General features: G+C 38.3%; 1 protein-coding gene across 1 annotated transcript; it reads right to left on the bottom strand.

The window, feature by feature from the left end:
* Nucleotides 1-2,803: 2,803 nt before the first annotated feature.
* LOC149817716 (homeobox protein HD1-like) lies at nucleotides 2,804-21,256 on the bottom strand. Its single transcript, XM_089984454.1, has 5 exons — nucleotides 20,826-21,256; nucleotides 20,608-20,728; nucleotides 4,428-4,615; nucleotides 3,937-4,068; nucleotides 2,804-3,312 (listed from the first exon to the last, which is right to left on the bottom strand). Exons 1-5 carry the CDS (start codon nucleotides 21,123-21,125, stop codon nucleotides 3,136-3,138), a joined length of 918 nt encoding a protein of 305 aa, XP_089840580.1. The 5' UTR covers nucleotides 21,126-21,256; the 3' UTR covers nucleotides 2,804-3,135.
* Between the last annotated feature and the right edge of the window lie 402 nt (nucleotides 21,257-21,658).

The raw sequence follows: 21,658 nt of genomic DNA, 5'->3' as shown, positions 1-21,658 counted from the left end.
TGTATCGCCTATCAGATTCATGACTTTGCGGTGGGCCTCCTCTCGCATTATGGTGACACAGACAGAATTCAAGGATGGGAGGTCGCAGGTCATAAGAATCTGACTCCTTAGACCTTCGTATTCGGGTCCAAGCGCGCCGAGGATATGAAAGATGCACTCTTGCTCTTTCAGTTTGGCTGCGTCTCTGGGCTCGTTGGTGGTGACCTGGTATGAGTCTAGCTCGTCCCACAGGCTCCGGATGTGACCCAAGAACTCGCTGAAGGGGGCGTTGCTTGGTTTTTTTGCGTCACAAATTTCTTTGGTGAGCTGGTACATCCGAGCTATGTTGTATTGTTTCCCGTAGAGCTCTATGGTGGCTCTCCAAATGTCTTCGGCTGATTCAAGGAATAAAAACCCATTTGCGATTTTGGGTTCCATGGAGCTAAAGAGCCAGGACATGACTAGATGATCATCAGATTCCCATTCCTCATACTTGGGATCGGTAATTTCTGGTTTGATCTTCTTGCCGTTTACGAAGCCAAGTTTCGATCTGCTGCTCAAGTATAATGTTGCGGGTTTCAACCATAGCAAGTAGTTGAAGCCATTCAGCAGGCTGATGGTGATTCTGAGATTAGGAGTTACTTGTTCATGGATGATGATTCTCTAAGCAAGAGCCTCTGTATTCGTTGATGAACCTTCACGATTTTGGTTCGCTATTGACAGGGAGCGGGGTTAGTTGTAGCAACGTTAAGTCTGGTCGAGAGGATCATGCTCTGATACCATGAAAGCGTAAGAGAGAGTGTAGAAGTAACACATGAGAACTGAATCATGTACGTGGTTCAACTGATATCAGCCTACATCCACGAGAACTCCTACCGAATCTCATTATAAGCTTCATTACAAGAAACCTGTGGATTAGCGACGACCTAAATCTGTCGCTAATATGACGATAATCCATCGCTAAACCGTTTAGTGATGGATTAGCGTCGGATTAGCAATGAATAACTTTCATCGCGAATTTTTTGACGCTAAGTAGTGACAGAACTTATCCATCGTTGATTTACGATGGATTAGCGACGGACATGATCCATCACGAGTCCTTCGCTATTTTAAATTAGCGATGGATAATATCCGTTGCTAATCCGTCATTAAATTTTTAAAAAAAATGCTCTCTGTCGGCGCGTTCTCCGGCAGGGAGCAATTTTTTTTGCACAGAACCGGCGTGTTCTGGCGTCATGACATGCTTCCGCAGTGAGCCAATCACGGCGGGAGAAGGGACGCGGGCAGCTGCAGGCAGCCGATCAGGCGTGGGAGAACGACTCCCCTTGGAAGGAGACCGACAAGCTCCGTGTCGACGACCAGAGGACCTCCAGCGCCCGCTTCACGAAATAAACTATCGACGAAGGAGTGGATGCGCGGGAGGGGTAGAGGAGTGGCATCGATTGGCCGACTGTGAGCTTTTTGGGGTCGTAGTGGAGATGGGATCCGGTGAGGGAGAGGCGGGACGGGCGGTGGAGAGTAACGAGGGGCATCGTCGGGAGGAGGAGGACGACACGAGGGAGAGGTAGCGGGAGAAGGAGGACGGTCTGGGGGCCGACGCCAGTCACGCTCGGAGGGCCTCAGGCGAGGGAGAGGCGGGACGCGGTGGAGACAGGCGAGAAGCACCGCCGGGAGGAGGAAGACGGCGCGGGGGGAGAGGTAGTGGGAGGATGATGATGCTAGGAGGGTCTACGCTAGTGTCACAGCTCAGGGGGCCGTTGTGCGTTGTCAGAGGAAGGGTAGTTTAAATCAAACGTGGGGAGGAAAAAACAGAGGGAGGGAAAATTTCACGCCTCAAGTTGGACAGTTTAAATCGAAAATTAGCGAGGGAATTTTTCCGTCGCTAATCCGTCGCTATTTAGCGACGGATTAGTGACGAAAAAATTTCCTTGCTAATTCCGTCGCTAATTAGTATTTTTTTGTAGTGTTTTTGTGACGGGAAAATTTTGTCGCTAATCCATCGCTAAGTAGCGGCGGATTTAGCGAGGAAAATATTTTTGTCGCTACATTTGCAAATATTTCGAATGTTAGCGACAAATAGTTTTTTCTCGCTAATCCATCGTAAATTTGCGACGAAAAAACTCTGTCGCAAATTTCCGTCGCTAATTAGCAATTTTCTTGTAGTGCTTTCATGAAATAATACACGCCCTTGATGGGGTTTATATACACAACAACCATAGCTCCAAAATAGGAAAACTATATCACCTACACCATATAACAGGAAAGCACCGAAATAGAAGGGAGCCGTTGTGGCCATTCTGGTAGATGTTGGTCATCCATGCGGATGTATAGGAGGTTACCATTATCTTCAGTAGTGAGACGTTAGGGGATCTTCAACAATATGGAAGGTTACCATTCTGGTGGGACCCGTCATGACTAACGATGCTTATCCTCAACACCTCCATCAAACATTGGGAGAAACTCACCCAACTTTTCCACTGTTTTGGGGAGAGTTTCTCTCTAAAAATGAAGTTTGAATCTTGTGGCACCCTTAGGGAAAACTATTCCTAGTGTGAGAAATCATGAAGTTTTATTATGCAAACACGGAAGTAGGACCATGGTCTTGTGGCACTTCTTAGGTGGCCCGTAACAGAATGTCTGAACGGTAACGATGCTTTCTCTTCATTAACCCCCCCAAAAAATCATAAACAATATGCAAAGGCAAACTGTTAGTACTGCCCGAATTCCCAAAAATTATGGCAAAAGGAGTCGCAGAGCATGTTTGAGCTTGCTTTCCATTAGTGTGCCTGAAAAAAATGTAGTTGCAAAAGAACAAAAATGCAGCACCAGGAAACATGTGGCAAGTTAAAATTCTATTCATTATCTGTTACATATCTCACCATGGTGAGAGTGAGGATCCTTCTCAGCTATGAACCATCTCTCTGTTGCTATAGGTTGTTCAAAAACATCACTTAAATGCCACAGTGGTTAATTCTATCAGGGTACATAGTTCACTTGGTCATATAGATGAGGCTACACGTATGTTTTGGCTCACATAATTGGAGGTTGCTTCCACGTTTGCTTAGAATGTTAATTTTTATATGGCGAGGAGCATGAGGCCAAGTATTAGCGTTCTCTGTTCTAGGTTGCAAGAGTAAATGCCATAGATCTCGTCACTTAGGGGTTGTGTAGGAGAACAGGTTGAACCGCCCCAACCTTCTTACGCTTGGATTTCAACGTTGTCATCGGTTGCGAGTTGCTGTGCCAATTACGCTTTCTCTGGTTTATGAACCAATTGTTGATCTGCTTCAACTGCAACCCAGTCTCCTCTACTAGTTTTGCCTTGTCATCCTCCTGCAAGCATATACATATCAGCTGTTATCGGCAAATCTTATATTCAGAACTGTGCCAAACTATTGCCTTTTTGTGTATGTTTTAAATAAGACCATGTCATGAGCAAGTGTTGTTTTTTCTTCTCTGATAAGTGCTTGATGAGCACGTTTGTGCAGCACCAATACCCAAGATTTAGCCTAATCTATGTTCATAGATACTTCTCTTCAATCACCAAGATTAAGCTGAAAAGAATCCAAAAGAGGCCATAGGTTCCACTAGTCATACTAAAACCTTTTATATTTTTGGGAAGAGGTGGCAGACACCTATAGGATGGTATCATCTGAATTTAAACCGAACCATACAATACAATAGTTGCAATTATGTTCCTCTCAGCATTTTGACCCAAGTAACAATCACCACAAAAATATCAGACATATATATGATTGTGTTCATGGCTCGATAATTTTCTACCTGATTAAATGTTTTCTATGATATTTTGCATTCTTTTGCTTTTCATGCCCATGTTATAAGGAATATCAAAGAAAAAGGGTAAAAAAGAGATTGCAGGTGAAGTTATGACTATTGGATGTTATGATAATATGCAACTAATAAGATCCTTCTGAACTCTAAGCAGCAGTTACTTACAGTTGGATAAGGCCATTTGGAGTGCTGCTGCCACCACTGTTTTAACACAGAAGTTGTATCACCGGGCAATTTTCCCGCTCTCCTCTTCCTCAATATCTCTTCTCTTACATCCTCAATCCTTGACTTAAAGCCCTGCAGGATACAAGAGCTTCCGCTTTAAAATGCTAGTGTAACGACCAACAGAAGGATAGCTAATATGCCATAGCACTTGGAGATCTGAAATTACTATGGTTTCTTTAGCTACCAGTATCAGTACATTAGAGGATACTTATGTCACATGGACACGGCTGCGGATACGGGGATACAACCACGTTTATGAAGTTTTCAATGTGACTAGTATATAAGGGACACGAATACACGATGCAGGGGTCAACATAGAGTATCCGTGTGACATAGTTTGAGACTGAAAAGGCTAAAAGCAAAAGGCAGTAAATCCTTTACGAAAAATGCACATCAATTTCATACAATAGTAACTGTTGAAAGAACATCACCTCTTTCAGCTCAATCTTCAACTCTTGTCTAACCTTCTCCATCAGGGATCGCTCAGATTCTGTTGGGAGCAGTGGACCAAATCCCATTAGATCTTGTCCATCTGCACTAGCAACTAGAGAATAGTCTAGCTGCATTTCATCTTCATCATCTGACATTGTTGCTCCTGTCCCTTCACCAAGAGTTACTCCTACAGCAAGTGGTGCAGTGGTTCTAAGTGAAGGTTCACTAAAACATGACATTTGTGGCCATTAATATTTTCAGGAGAAATTATATATGATCACTAACTGTTAATAGAAGAATTTGACAATCACGTAGATTTCTCTAATCTGCATGACATATAGCATGAAACTTGTGAACCTTGACAAATCATCTTAATATTTCACTGTCAAGCATGAATATCCTGACATACGCCAAAAATTAAAAAGAAAAAATATAAAAGGAGGCAACAAAACAGATATGCATGTAGGTCTAGCTTATCACTTTTAACTGAACAATTGGCCAAAAAATAACATAAAACTAGAGATCAGTGATGAGTAATTCAATGAGGAGCATAACCAAAAATTCTGGTATGGCTTATCATGGGCATGGAATGGAATCGAGCATTGAAGGGAATAAAATAGAGAATAGAGAAAAAAGTTGAGAACAATTATGGAGAATGACTTCTAATACTTTTACTCAAAAAGGATCTTCACACTTTGATGCATACAATGACTCTTAGACTAGGCTTTTATAGCACTATTAAGACCTTTCTAGATGTATTGAGACTCCAAAAGATTCTTAAAAACTTGTACCTATTTAATAACTCTAGAAGACTCTTAGAAACTTGTACATACTCAATAATTCTAGAAGAGACTCTTAGAAACTTGTACCTATTTAATAACTCTAGAAGACTCTTAGAAACTTGTACATACTCAATAATTCTAGAAGACTCTTAGAAGCTTGTACATACTCAATAATTCTAGAAGACTCTTATTCAAGTTTAATTTATTCTCAACAATGCCTCTTCTAAATTAAACTTGCTCCTTACGCCCAATCTTTCTACATTTCTCTTGAAGACTTGTCCACTAAGTGGCTTTGTGAAAATATCTGCCATCTGATCTTCCGTTCTGCAGTACTCCACATGAACATCACCTTCATTCACAAGTTCCCTCAGAAAATGATACCGAATCCGAATGTGTTTGGTCCTTCCATGAAGAACTGGATCTTTCGCAACTGAGATAGTTGAGTTGTCACAGAAAAGAGTTGTTGGCTTATTTTGCTTCTGCTTCAAACTCTCCAAAATTCCACGCAACCAGATTAACTGACAACCTGCAAAAGATGCAGCAATATATTCTGCTTCCGTAGTAGAAAGCGCAACAATTTGTTGTTTCTTTGAGCTCCACGAAATTGCTCCACTTCCAAGATTAAATATATAACCTGAAGTACTTCTGCTATCATCAACACTCCCTGCTAAGTCACTATCAGTATAACCAATAAGGTTGACTGCAACATTAGTTTCATAAAGAATTCCATAATCGATAGTTCCTTTCACATATCTTAGAATTCTTTTTGCAACTTCCCAATGATTTGAATATGGCTTATCCATGAATCTACTCACCAAACTGACATCATACATAATGTCAGGCCTTGTGGATGTGAGATACATTAGATTTCCAACCAAACTTCTAAACATAGTGGAATTGACAAGTTTTCCTTCAACTTCTTTAGATAGCTTCAAACCTGAAATGCATGGAGTCGAAACTGGATTAGCATTCTCCATCTTGAACTTCTTCAAGATCTCTTTTGCATAGCTCTTCTGTGAAATAAAAATTCCTTTCTTGGTTTGATAAACTTCAATACCAAGAAAATGATGCAATTCACCCAAATCTGTCATCTCAAACTCTGCCATCATTGAGTTCTTAAACTCATTCAACATCTGCATATCATTCCCTGTGAAAATTAGATCATCAACATAAAGACTTATAACAATGAATCTTCCTGCTGAATTGGCTTTGATGTAGAGAGTATGCTCATATGGACATTTCTGAAATCCACATTTTTCAAAATATGAATTGATGCGGCTGTACCATGCTCTGGGTGATTGCTTCAACCCGTACAAAGCTTTCTTCAACTTTTACACTTTATTCTCTTCTCCTTCCTTAACAAACCCAGGTGGTTGGTCAATATAGACTTCTTCATTAAGAACTCCATTCAAGAACGCAGATTTCACGTCCATTTGAAAAAGCTTCCAATTATTCTGAGCAGCAAGAGAAATAATTAAACGAACAGTCTCAAGTCTTGAAACAGGAGCAAATACCTCTGTAAAATCTTCTCCTTCTTTTTGCTTGTACCCTTTTGCTACCAGCCTTGCCTTGTGCTTGTTGATAGAGCCATCTGGATTCATTTTTGTCTTGTACACCCACTTTACTCCAATAGAGCTTTTGTGTGGTGGTAAATCTGTAAGCTCCCATGTATCATTGTTTTCAATTGAAACAATTTCTTCTTTCATGACTCTCCTCCATTTTTCTTCTTGACATGCATCATCAAAAGAAATTGGATCTTTACCTGCAAAGAAGGCAAAAAATATGGCATCATTTTGACTAATTTCTTCTGTGACATCATATAATTCTTGGATGCTTCTCATTTTTTTTATAGGGCTGCTTGATGAAGTACTTGGGGAAGCAGGAGAATTTCCTGCTTGGGCACCATTTTCATTATTTTCAAATGCTAGACCATTCTCTTCTTCTTTAATCTCAAAAGGAAAGATAGGCAAATTTTCCTTTTCTGCCTCTAAGTCTTCAAATATGGAATTTTCATCAAATCGAACATCTCGACTGATCACAATCTTCTTTGTCACCGGGTTGTACAGCTTGTAAGCCTTGCTTCTTTCGCTGTAGCCTATGAAAATACACTTCTCTGATTTATCATCCAACTTGTTTCTCATAGCATCTGGAACATGAGCATAAGCCACGCTCCCGAATACCTTAAGATGGTGAACACTAGGCTTTGAACCATACCATGCTTCATGTGGTGTGCAATTTTCCAAGCTTCTTGTTGGTGATCTGTTAATAAGATAAACTGCACAAGAAACAGCTTCTGCCCAAAATCTTCTTGACAACTTCTTCTTCTTAAGAATGCATCGCGCCATCTCCATAATTGTCCGATTCTTTCTTTCACATACACCATTTTGCTGTGGTGTATGTCGGACTGTCATTTCATGTCGAATACCATTGTCCTTGCAATATTTTTCAAACTCATTTGAAAAATATTCACCTCTGCGGTCAGTCCGCAAAGTATTGATTTTCAGCCTAGTAAATGTTTCAACTTCCGCCTTGAAGTCTTTGAATTTCTGAAAAGCTTCAGATTTTTCTTTGACACAATACACCCAAACTTTTCGTGAGTAATCATCAATGAAAGAGATAAAATAACGATTATCTCCCAAAGATGTCACCGTCATCGGACCACAAAGATCTAAATAAATAAGCTCCAAAGGTCTTGTTGCACGCCATGATGATTGAGGAGGAAATGGATTTCTGTGTTGCTTTCCGAGTTGGCATGCTTCACAAACTTCATCAGGATGATCAATTTGAGGCAAGCCTTTGACCATCATCTTCTTTGAGAGAAGCTTTAAATTTCCATAATTCAAGTGTCCATATCTATCATGCCATAGATTAGAAACTCTATTATCAATACTTGTAAAACAAGACAAATTTTTATTTTGAAGAGTGAGTGAAAAGAGATTATTTGAAGCAACTCCAACTCTTGCAATAATTTGCTTTTTCCTTGACAAGTAGCAAGCCATGTCATGAAAATGAATGTCATATCCCTTCTTCAAAAGATGCCCCACACTGAGCAAATTATTTTTTAAACCAGGAACGAAATAAATTTCAGACATTTTCTCAATTTTTCCTGATTTTGTTTTGAACTCCATTTCACCAACACCACTAATTTTGTAAGCCTTTCCATCTCCTACTTTAACTTCACCATAATTAGATTCAAACAACTTAGAAAATAAAATTTTGTTACCTGTCATATGTTTGCTAGCACCACTGTCTATGTACCAGACATCATCAAGACCTCCACCATGAGACACAAGCAACAAAGTGTCATGATTTTGTTCTTGGTTTTTGTTTTCATACACCAAACGAGCATCATGCCTTTCTTTCTCCTTGTACCAGCATTCACTTGCCATATGACCAGGTTTGTGGCAATTATAGCATTCAAAATAGCTACGGCCTCTCCCTCTTTGATTTCCACGACCTCTTCCTCTTTGCGAGCTTTTGAAATTTTGATTTTGATTCAAGTCATTCTCCTTGCTTGAATAATTGCCTCTTCCACGAGCATATGAGGCTCTTCCTCTAAAGCTTTCACTTCTTCCACGACCACGTCCTCGACCTCTTTGATTTTTGAAATTCTCCTTCTCATTTAGAGACAATTTCGACTGGAGTGCTTGATCCAAAACTACTTCTTTCTTCTTTTTGATTAGCCTTTCTTCATGAGCTTGCAACGAGCCCGTAAGTTCATCAATGGTCATGGAATTCAAGTTCTTTGATTCTTCAATGGCTACCACAATGCAGTCAAATTTTGAATCCAAAGAACGAAGAATTTTCTCAATAACACGAACATCATCCATAGTTTCACCATTTCTTTTTAATTGGTTAACTATAGATAATACTCGTGAACAATAATCAGAAACTGATTCTGACTCCGTTTTGTGCAAACATTCAAACTCACCTCGAAGAGTTTGCAAACTGACCCTTTTTACCTTTTCACCTCCTTTAAATGAACTTTCCAAAATCTCCCATGCTTGCTTTGAGGAAGTAGCACACGCAATCTTCTCAAAAGCGACTTCATTTGAGGTTACTCCTTGGTAGATTACCACAAGAGCTTTCTTATCTTTCTTTCTTGACGCTTTTAGACTCTCTCTTTGAGCCTGTGACATTTCTTCTTCATTTTCAACTTCAACATAGCCTTTTTCGACTATCTCCCACAATTCTTGAGATCCAAGAATAGCTTTCATTTGGATATTCCAATTGCCGTAATTTTCTTTGGCTAATTGAGGGACGAAAGGAAGAGGAATAGAGTTGCTCATTTTAATCGAACAAAGCTCTGATACCAATTTGAAGGGAATAAAATAGAGAATGGAGAGAAAAGTTGAGAACAATTATGGAGAATGACTTCTAATACTTTTACTCAAAAAGGCTCTTCACACTTTGATGCATACAATGACTCTTAGACTAGGCTTTTATAGCACTATTAAGACCTTTCTAGATGTATTGAGACTCCAAAAGATTCTTAGAAACTTGTACCTATTTAATAACTCTAGAAGACTCTTAGAAACTTGTACATACTCAATAATTCTAGAAGACTCTTAGAAGCTTGTACATACTCAATAATTCTAGAAGACTCTTATTCAAGTTTAATTTATTCTCAACAAGCATAACTTTTCTATATATTATTAGTTGTTATTGTATTTGAGCTTGAAAAACATGTATTTAACAATCAATATGAGGATAAACATTGATATCATCACATCAAGCTCAATGGTCAAAATACCCCATGTCCAAGCCATTGTGCAAGTTAATAATACAGACAAAGCGCCTTTCAGAAATCTGTTTCTCAGGACATATATATATATATATATATATATATATATATATATATATATATATATATATATATATATATATATATATATATATATATATATATATATATAGAGAGAGAGAGAGAGAGAGAGAGAGAGAGAGAGAGAGAGAGAGAGAGAGAATTGTATTTCTTTGATAAAGACTACATCAAGTACATTTGGATTTCCATTGAATCTCCGTTGATTGTTATCTTTCCTGATCTTGCAAAGATCATAATCTTTCTCAATCTTTTCCTCATTCCCTGATGTTTATCTGCTAGACCTTTCTTCATTTCTAGATTGATCCATATCGTTTGATGGTTCGGTATAGGATCCCTTATAGACGTAAATAGATTATTTCTCAGCACGATTTTGCTAGCTCAATGTTGAACTTAGCTCACAAGAGAATAAACAAGCTGAAGGCAAAGGTTTAGGGAATGTATTATCTACTTTGGTCTTTATTGGAGACAAATTAAACTTGAAGTATAATTGCTATATTACATGAATAAAAACTTGCCTTTTCTCTAAAAAAAACTAAACTTGAAGTTATTTTTTTATGACGAGGAACCCTCGCTGAAGCGAGGAAAACTCCAGGTTCCATGCATAATTGTGTGTAAGATTTTAATCTATTCTCTTAATTGCACTCCATGTTCAATAGCAGAACAATGTATAAATTGCACATTTTAGTAAGTCGAATATAGTTTTGAAATGTAAAATATCAAGGAACACCAATTGCACTACAATACAATGCCAAATCACGAAAAGCATCTTCAACATGCTTGGAATGGACGGTGCAGGCAGGCATAGCGGTGGAAATTGAATTTTTCTCACCCTATGGATTTTCAAAATTATCTCCAATGGTATTTCTTAGCTTCCACCCTTTATTCTTAAACAGTTTTTCATTGACGTCTCGTGAAAAAAAAATAGTAGATACCTTTCAGAGAAAAAAGATTAGACGGAGTAAAAAGGAAAAATATTGAAACTTTAATAACTTTAATTTCTGAGAATTTATTCTACCATTTTTTTGGATCTATAAGATTCTATCGAATGTAATGAAAATTGTTGGCAAATAAAAAATATCACCCATATCGGTGACTGGGGTCTCAAGCAGCAGTAATGATGGGCTACACATCCCTCATAATGAGGTTGTACGAATTCACAGCCACTGAATGAAGGCCTTCTCCAGAACATTTCACCTATGAGCCAACTAAATCTGCACCCTCGTTAATAACTAGTTGTATAACAGCCAACTCGTGCCGACGAATAGGGTTTCAGGGTCTCATTAAGGGGGCGTTTGCATGTCACTGAAACTGGGGCTTTTTCTGCTGAAACTCATCGATGGGATGCATTTTTGCGGGCGCCACCATGACCAAACAAACTGGGCACTCCTTTTCCTCGCAAAAAAAGAGCCCAAAATCCACGAGAAGCCCCCCACTTTCAACGACAAGAGTTCTCGTGGGGGGTGGCCGGATTCTTTTTCCGCAAAAAAGAAAAGAGCGGAAGAGGGTGCCACGCGCAAACGCCCCTTAAGTCTTGCCGAGGAGTAAGAAAAAAATGTGAAAGAGAGTCTTTTTCCTGTTTTGGACACTTCTTTGGTTCTTCTAAACAAAAACTCTTGGTGTGATTACCATCTCAGCATATTCTCACGCCAAACTGGCATCTATGGGTGCGAACCCCCTCTTCTCTCTCTCTCTCTAAGTAACTGGTGCTTTGGATTGCATGTTATGCATGAAAAAAAAAAACTAGTGTGCTTGAAAACTACTCTAGACATATCCCATTGGGTTGTGAAAGTGGCACGTTGACCAATATGAATGCACATGGTAACAGCTGCTCTCGAAAGGAACATTCATATGAACATCATTATTAATAGATTTAGGCTGGAATTGGATGCAGTTAAGTGCTCAAAGGAAGAAAGGTTAGGCGCTAGAGTGGACATGACATGGACCACCGGCAACCTCGTTCCAACATTATGAGCCACCATGTGCCATTGAATATGGCAGTAAGCATCATATTTAGTGCACCTACCCAGTCTCCTAAAGACACACACACACACACACATATATATATATATATATAGTGAGAGAGAGGGGGGGGGGACGGTAATAATGGGTATATATAATCTATGCAGCTAATGCTCACATCAGCCATGCCTAGCACAACAATTTTCATTGACTTCGGACTAGATCTAGTTCGGTAGTCTATAGGAACTTACCTCTACAGTGGTATGCACACGAATTCCAGTTATAGTAGCAGAAGTTATACTAAGGACCCGCTTCATTATAATGGAACTTGAAAAAGTTATCCAGCTTATTTTCTAATAATATGGCAAGTTTTATGATAGATACCTGAAAAAGGAAATTAACGAACAAAAAGAAAAGGGAAATATAGTATCTAATGCAATACTACCATTTGAAGAGCAGTAGGTCAACCATCTCCAGTTTTTATAGACCATCCATTATATATTCGTTGCATTCTTGTTCCATAACTGGAGTTAGGAGTCCACATAACCAATAGTACCAATAATAAAAAATGTAGTTTTTTTACTTCGGATTCTTGAGCATTTCAAGTGTTGCCAATCCCTGCATCCATGGATGAACTCTCCACAGATCATAATCAACTTGAAATTCGTTCTGCTCCAACATCTACTTCTGAATACACTATTCCCCTAAATAACCATAGTACCCAATTATCTCACATTGAACCAAATATTCAAAGATTACCTCAAGAAAAATGTCCTTCTGTCATGTTAAGAGACTTCTTTTATACAGTTGCTCAATTTGATCCTACTCCAATCGAAAGTTTGACCAATGCACCAAAAGGTACTCATTTTTTCAGTCAATTGTATCTCCTTCCAAAAGTTTTCTGCACCACATCAAAAATTTCTTCTAGCCATCTTTGCTATAGATGAACCCACTTCATTCCATCAGGCTATTCAAGATGATTGTTGGCATGATGCTATGAGTAGGGAAATACAAGCTGAGAAGAACACTTGGTCTGTCACTTCTCTCCCAAACAAAGTGAAACCTGTTGGGTGTAAATGAGAATTTAAGGTCACATATAACCCTGATGGTTTTGTTGAGCAATGCAAGGTGTGACTTGTGGTAAAGGGATACTCCCAATAAGAAGGATTAGATTACCATGAGACATTTGAGCTAGTGGCAAAATTAGTTTTGGTTCGACGTCTTCTTGCTATCGCAGCCATTAAAAACTGGTCTCTCCATCAAATGAATGTTCACAATGCCTTCTTACATGGGGTTCTCGATGAAGATGTTTACATAGAATTACCTCCAAGGATTGGCAAACAAAGAGATAATTTGGTATGCAAACTCAACAAATCCTTATATGGCATCAAACAAACGCTCAAAAATTGGTTTTCAAAACTTTTCACCACCTTGACTCAATATAGTTTTCTCAATTTAAAGTTGAGTACTCTTTATTTACGTTTTGCAAGGACAATGTGTTTATAGCTCTTTTGGTTAGTATGGATGATCTAGTAATAGCAGAAAATGATAATGCAATTATCACTAAGTTAAAAAATTATCTAAATCAAAACTTTCATATGAAGGATTTGGGTCCGTTAAAGTATTTTTTTAGAATAAAAGTATCTAGATTCAAGTCTAAAATATATTTGACTCAAAGAAAATATGCCTTGGATATCTTAGATGAAGTAGGTATGCTGGGAGCCAAGCTAGTTGATTTTTTAATGGATCAGAAGTTATCTCTGACATCCTCTGATGCTGAAGAGTTGAAAGATCCCTCCATATATAGAAGATTGGTTGGGCGCTTAATATATCTAACTATTACACATCATGATAGTATGTACACAATTCATATTCTAAGCAGGTTTATGCATATGCCAAGAAAACCTTATCTAGAGGTTGTACTTCATGAGATACGTTATTTAAACTAGGGTTCGGGCCAAGGAATTCTGCTATCAACTATGTCTGATCTTCATGTCAGAGCTTATTGTGACTCTGATTGGGCTAGATGTCCAGAGTCCAAAAAATCAGTAACTGGGTATTATATTTTCTTGGGAAAAAGTCTGATTTCATGAAAAAACAAGAAGCAAAGTACAATTTCATGATCATATGCAGAAGCTGAGTATCGGGCCATGAAAAATGCAACTTATGAAATAACATGGATGATGTTTCTCTTAAAGACCTTCATGTGAAGCTGATGTGGCTTGTTGATCTTATGTGCGATAATCAAGCAACTATTCATATTGTTGTCAATATGTTTTTTTATGAGAGGACTAAGCGCATAGATATTGGCTATCATCTTATTCATGAAAAACTAATCAAAGGTGTCATCCAAACATGATATGTGCAGTCAAAAGATTAGGATCTTTTTACCAAAGCTCTGAGAAAAGAATAAATTTTTTTGTCTCACAAACAAATTGGGAGTTTCGGATATGCACTCTCCAGTTTGAGGGGGAGTGTTGAGATTAGGATAAGATCATCTTATCTCAACATATTTTCTTCACTTAAGAAAATTGTTTTAACTAACTGAAAGTTTTATCTCAACGGATCTCTTAAGGATTTGTGATCCATTGTAGTCGTGATTTACTGTAATTCCTTTTATTTATGTAAACTATATAATCTCTTTTATTTTGGTAACCTATGTAACCTCTATATAAACAAAATAGTATTGAAAAATGAGATATGAAGAAAATTTTTATACTCTTTGCAAAACTTCACATTTTTGCATACCTATGTGAGATGGTGCAAGAATAATTTAAATGATAATGACTTGTGATTTAGTTGTTAGGATTAGTAGTCTGTGAATCATTGGTGCATATAAAAGTACTTCATTTGGGTCATTCCCGATTCTTCTTCTGCAAGTACAATTCAGATAGTTGAGCTTACCGCCACGTCTAAAAATCAGTGAGATCTTCCTTTATGTTGATAGTGTTTCCCTATCTTATTGTGAAAAATGCGTGTGTACCATTTTCACATTGTGGTGTAATAAGACATATCCTGGTGTGTTTAGCATTTAAAGGTGCATTGAGGCACTATAGAGATGCACTCGCAGGGCACTCTCTGGTCCAGGACTGTTTTCTATGCTAACTCGCATGGGTGGTCCAAGTGTTTGACCATCTCCTGCTAGCAACTTTATGAGGCTTCTAACAGCCTATTAAGGTGATTGAAGCTGCATATGTCTTCTACAAAAGCAGTATGCATTGCCCAATAAGCCAATCTCTCACATTGACATCTATTTGATTTAACAAATCATACTTATTTATCCAAATTTTAGGTACTCATATTGTCTTCTCGTTCCTCTATGCCAAAAGCAATGTGGAAGCTTACTTTAAATTGCCTGGCAAATCTGGGCCCATACTACAGCATTCATTATTGCATAAATAAGATTCTCCATCCCAGTCATTTTTCTTTTCCATTCCTGACTTCTAGGGAAGGGTGGATCAGTGCAGCTGCACACTTGAAGTGTTGAATTACATTGTACCTGATCTCAATTCCTTTTGGGGAGTATTTTGCCGAGTGCGGAGCAGTTGCATTAATTACATTTGCACACCAAAAGTGTGCTGCTGCCCTCCATATCACTGTTGGGCCCCACAGCAAGTTGTACCTAGCGATGGAGGGCAGCCAGGTGCAGCGGCATACTTTAGATGTTTAATGTTATTGCACCTGATCTGCCCTCCTATTTTGCCACAGAGTGAGCTGCTTAGTGACAATTATCGCGAGATTTACTAAAATCTCACAATAATATCATGAGAAATTGCCTGAAAGTTTAAAACGGTAATTTTTTGAGGGATTTTCAAAATATCGCAAGATTTATGAAAAAACATAAATACCGTGATTTAAACATGATAGTTACGTTTTAAACAGCTATTTATCATGAAAAAACCGTGTATTTTTATTTTTAAATATTTTTTATTAATATTTTCTTATAAAAATAAATTTTATATTATTTATTTATTTATTGCCGAGATTTTGCTGAAAAGAATGCAAGATTTATAAAAAAAAATCAATTTTTTGAGAGATTTTGCCTATAAAAACGTTTGTCACTATGGTGAGCTGTCCCTTGAAGGACCTTCATGAGTATATATATACCTTGTCTTGTGTGTGGCATGGTATTCCACCTGTCCCACTGCAAGACAACAAAGAAACAGTACTACCTAAGCAAGTATATCGTAAAGTATTTATTTATGTGGCATGTTTGCTGTTGGTGCTAATCAGAATGAAACAGCAAGGCCCTATAGAGTTAACCCAATCTACCCCTGGCCACGAGTGTCGGTGCAGTACTAGAAGTTCCCCCATGTACCAATGCTTCTAAGCTCATAAATTTTGATATGATTGACTAATTTCTCTTAAATCACTTCTAGTATAGCATTGAATTAATATACGAGGCTATTAAGAATAGTAAGTTTTAGTGCAATGTGAAGAATACTAGAAGGGAAACTAAACTATAATCTGAGCTTGCTAGATTTCATTTTCATTTTTAGTTTTGTAATTTCTATGGCAAAAAAGTCAGATTCGTGAGAGGCCATTAATCAACTAAAAAGTCATAAGTAATTGATCTAGAAGCCTAGCTAAAAGATTTATATCGGAGAAAAACCAACACCTGACTCAACTGAACAAAGAGAAGCAAGAGGTGGAGAAATATTATTGAATGGTACTTTTATTAATTGCTTACGTTCTCCCTCTTTTTCATGAAAAATTTCATTCTGAATGCACACACGTAAGGCTCGAGACACGAAAGAGAAAGGAAAAGTCTCAATCATAAATAGGAATTGCACAGCCTATGCATTCTGATGAGGAAAAAAAGAATGCGTCTAGTTCATATGGAAGGGAGAGCGGTTAGTCCACTGGAATGAGCAGTAGTAAGATCGTTGGAAGCTCCACTCATGTCTGAACAGGGGATAAATGTTTTTGCCAGTTTTTTTGGGTATATATATATATATATATATATATATATATATATATATATATATATATATATATATATATATATATATATATATATATATATATATATATATATATATAGGGTAACTAAATATGTAAACTAGTATAAACTGAGATTTTCATAAGTTTGCTTTATTTTTTTCTAAAATTTCACCGATGCTATCTACATGCATGGTTTTATAGTAACAGACTCTTGGATCGTCCAACTACTCAGAATTTTCATAAATATGCAAACATAAAAAAATCACATTTCTTGACACGATTACGATGATTCAATAGTCGATTCCAAGCAAATTAACCATACCAAATGCATATGCAGGGTTAGATTTGCAAAAAAACTATAAAATTTTTGGTTCATACCAGTTTACATATTTCTCTAATATATATATATATATATATATATATATATATATATATATATATATATATATATATATATATATATATATACACACTCTACACATTTTTATAACCATTTTGATGACTTTTGAACTCGCTCCGCTATCCCTTAATGTTAATGACCCCAGTGCATAAATCTTGACATTTAGCAGGGAAGAGGACGAGTTGTCCTCAAGACTGAACTTAAGAGTTCAAGAAACACATTTCTTAAGTCCTTCAGAAGTCTGGTCCGACTCTGAAAGCTGATCCACGACATATCAATATTCGGCCACAACCGTGATCACATCCGCTAGGTCTCTCGCTGAATGATCTGAAGTATCTGGAAGACAGAAGCCTTATCCCTGAACACACAATGGTTACTTTCCTCCCACACTCTCCACCAAGCAATACAGATCCTGTATTTTCATCTATTTGATGTGGATTCGGAACGACTGTAGCGGCTGAACCTAATAAGATAGCAAAATATCTTTCGCTTCGTCCAAACTGGGTTAGAAGTATCTGCCTTATTAGGTAGCCCTACAGCCAACGGACCCGAGATAAGTAGGCAAAAGCATGAGGAAGGGGTGATATGCATGGACAAATCCGGCCAGACAAGCTTGAATGGTTCTTGAAAGAAACTGCATAACCAGAATAAGTGGGTTGTTTGTCTGCGAGTCGCAACAACAAAGGAGACACTTTCTAGAGAGTTGGACTCCAACTTTCTGCAATCTATCAATGGGTGTTGATCTTCCCCACAAACAACACACATGCGATGAACTTCACCCTAGATGAAGGGCCTCTACACCAGATCGTTTGCTTAGGGAGAAGATCCATCCCGAGATCCAATAATGCAGAGTAGCACGAGGCAGTAGAGAACTTGCCCTGCATTGACAAATTCCATGAGATGTCTGAGTTCTTCTGCATGATGCTGATATTTTGCAAGAAAAACTAGAGGAATTTTGGTGATCCTTTCCAAATAAGAGAACCTTTTTTCCAAGATCTTGATGCCACGATATGACCAGACCGGTCAAGTCATATTTATTCTTAATGATAGCCATTGAAGGCGAATCTTCCGTTGCAAGACGCCACCCCAACCTCTCGGATTGGCTCCCACCTTTGGGCTGATCATTTGTAACGTCATTTATTTTTATTAATAGATTCAAGAAGCAATGTCTCCAGTGTCTACAAAAGAAAGTTTTGACTGCACACATTCTCACTGCTTTCACGTACAACTCCAGACATGCACATTTGATTTCTATACATATAAATGTAATCACAATTATCATTCCAATGCTACCCCTTGCATATTAGCATAAATACCAAGACTGCCGTTGAATTCTCTACAATTAACTATTTACTAAACTACTCAAGCTCACACTAATATTGCTTGACAGTTTAGCTTTCCAGATTCTGTAGAAGTTAATCTATCGAACATTTCCAATGCCTTGCACAAAGAATTTTTGTGAAACAAGACTGTCCATATCTTCATACTCTTCATGATTTTGCTGCTTCCTCCACCACCATCCGTTGGGTGGGTAAAAGGTCTCTTAACTCAGGGTTCTACAAATTGCGATCTAGAACACCACAGATCCATGTTTTTGTCCTACATGTATACCGAAATTGGTTTCTTCTTCACACGACTAACAGTTCCATTAAGGTCTTTAACCACTGTCCTAGCCCTAAATCTTCGCACCTAACCCATCCACCAGACATTTGAAGTTTTTCTTCATATGCTTTTAGATCTATGGTCAAAGAAGGCCTTTATTAGCATTCTTTTTTTTTTAAAGAAATTTATCGGCATTCTCTTCCATCCGTTATTCTCATAAAATGCATTAACTTGGTATCTCGTAATCCAATGCATGCAATGTTAAAGACCAAATCATTTTTTATACATGGGAAACCAACCCTAATATATTTCACAAACTTTGTATTCGTGCAGAAAAGCCTATGAAAAGACAAGTAAAGTATACACAAAACTTTTACATGTAGTGCAAAGCTTTATTCCAGAGGGATGCCAATCCTTTTTTCTTGTCATATTCCTTGTTGCTTCCGATAGGTCCAAAACCCTCAAGAATCTGTTACCTCATGCACAAAACCTGGTTTTGGCATGTACCCTCTCTGTTTCATCCTAGAAGAGCAGATCAGATAATCCTGTTTAGGCACAAAATGAAGCATTCATGGCTCCCACCTATCGGCATGGGATCCTATGCTCTCTCTCTCTCTCTCTCTATATATATATATATATAATTATTAACAAGTACATTCTCATAGTGGTACCACCTCGTTTGTTAGGCTTCCAACTAACCATTACGGCAGCTTAGCTAGTTGAATGTACCAAAGGTTTTATTGTACTACTAAAATACCGTAGCACGTTTCTCTCTCAGTATGACAAAGTAAAGTTTTGTGTCACTGCCTCCAACGTAGTAACTTGGCGGCTTGGCCAATATATTCTTATATGGCCGATGTAGTTTTCGATGTAAACAAATCAACAGACCTCGTATATGCCCTTGCCCCAGTTTCTTTAAGGTAAAAAAACTCAATCACGGTGCAACCACCCAAACTACCAACTCTTGTGCACCACACATCACTTCTTTTTCTTCAATCAAGCCCATGTACCAAACTCAACGCATTTAAGGCCTCCAGTTAGAAGAAGCTATGGTGGTAGTTATATATATATATATATATATATATATATATATATATATATATATATATATATATATATATATTGGAATGCGTAGATAAAAAGCAGAAAGAGATTCACCAAACACAACAAAAAGAATACTATTGGAGACCATATCCCAAAAGAATAAGAAATACAATTATGCAAGGTGGGCGTATTGGATTACACCCTTCCTATATTTGACACATAAGAAATCAGAAAAATCAGGTGAAGGTTTAATCTAATCTATTTCCCTTTACTCCCCATACCTAACAATTCTTAGTACTTAAAAAAAAGTTAATGATGGGCCCTACTCAACCCACCTTTTTTCTTCTAATAAGAGTCTGGCGTAGAAGATAAAAATGGCTATTGGTCATCTCTGTGCCTGTTCTATGACACCAAATACATGATCCCTGTGGCTTTCTTCCATCAAAATCTAAAGCATGAATATGTCGTCTAACATTTAATTTCTCTAATTCCAAATAGCAAATTTTGATACACAAAACGAAAGATGTTCAAAAAAAAGTAAAAGGGAAAGAGAATAAACATTTGATATCATCTTCTGCAATACATCAGAGGAACAAGAGACTAAGATAGTTTTTTTCTGGTACCTGTGAGTGCTTGGAGCGATTGTTCAATCTCTCGACATGCTCGGACGGCCTCAACGGCGTGGATTCGTACGTGTTGTTGTAGTTGTTCTTTGAAAGAACACAGTACCAAAACGTACTGAGCCTATAAGAAATCAGAGATGACACCCACAAGAGATCTCAAAAAATGAAGAAGTAGAAGCAAAATAGTTAATGAAAGTATTTTAATGTTGAAGGTATACCAAGAAATGATCCATCTCTTGCTTGTCTTGGGGGGAGAGGAACTGACTGTTGGATCGAATGGAGGTGTAGTTGTGGATGAGATGGTGGGTGTGGGACAGTTGGGAGTCGATGAGGGGGAGTTGGTCGATGGGGGTGGCAACTCTGAGGCAGGCTACATGTGCCTCGAGGAGCTGCTCGTAGAGGGGGTGCCCTACAATCTCAGCCTTGAGCAGCTGCCGTTGGTGCTGCTCAGACGACATCTCCTCCCCTCCAAACCTCCCACTCATCAACCCCATCCCTAGTGCTTGCTCTTGCTGCATCTTCAAGCCGCCCCCCCCTCTCTCTCTCCACCCTTTTGGTAGATTGGAGTGAGTCTTTATGGTTCCTGAAAGAAGATGGTATTTAGTCCCACTTCCGGGGCGTTATGAAGAGAGAGAGACAGAGTAAGGGGGTGTGAGGACCACAGGGGGAGGATTTATTGGAAATTTCTTTTGGTGGGTTTTCTAGGGGGGAGTGGGGATGTTTGCAGAAGATGCGGTTTTCTGGTTAATGTTGTGGTTTCAGGGGATCCGGGAAGAGAGAGAGAGAGAGAGAGAGAGAGAGAGAGAGAGAGAGAGGTTGCTTTTCTAGAGGGCCAGGAGAAATAGGCACAGAGGGCCTGTGCTTTGTGTACGTACAAGGAAAAATATGTACACAGGTTCATGAAAAAAGGGAAGAGAGTGCGTTGTCTGCTCTGCTCTGATGCCGTTCATTCATGGGATGAACGGCATCCCAAATACCATGGATGTATTCTGCGCCTTATTAGATGGGTCCCACATTTTTTTCATGAACGACATCTAATGTTTTCAAAATG

Source organism: Nuphar pumila, chromosome 13 (genome assembly GCF_984573655.1).
Source record: "Nuphar pumila chromosome 13, dmNupPumi1.hap1.1, whole genome shotgun sequence".
NCBI lineage: Eukaryota > Viridiplantae > Streptophyta > Magnoliopsida > Nymphaeales > Nymphaeaceae > Nuphar > Nuphar pumila.
This window is presented reverse-complemented; position numbering and strand designations above follow the sequence as displayed.

Bases quoted from the DNA above. Each gene is read 5' to 3' on its own strand.
- LOC149817716 (XM_089984454.1), bottom strand. From the start codon at position 21,125: ATGCAGCAAGAGCAAGCACTAGGGATGGGGTTGATGAGTGGGAGGTTT. The intron at 4,069-4,427 runs GTGATGTTCTTT...TGTATCCTGCAG, and splicing joins TGAAGATTGAGCTGAAAGAG to GGCTTTAAGTCAAGGATTGA. The intron at 3,313-3,936 runs GTAAGTAACTGC...ATATGCTTGCAG, and splicing joins CCAAATGGCCTTATCCAACT to GAGGATGACAAGGCAAAACT.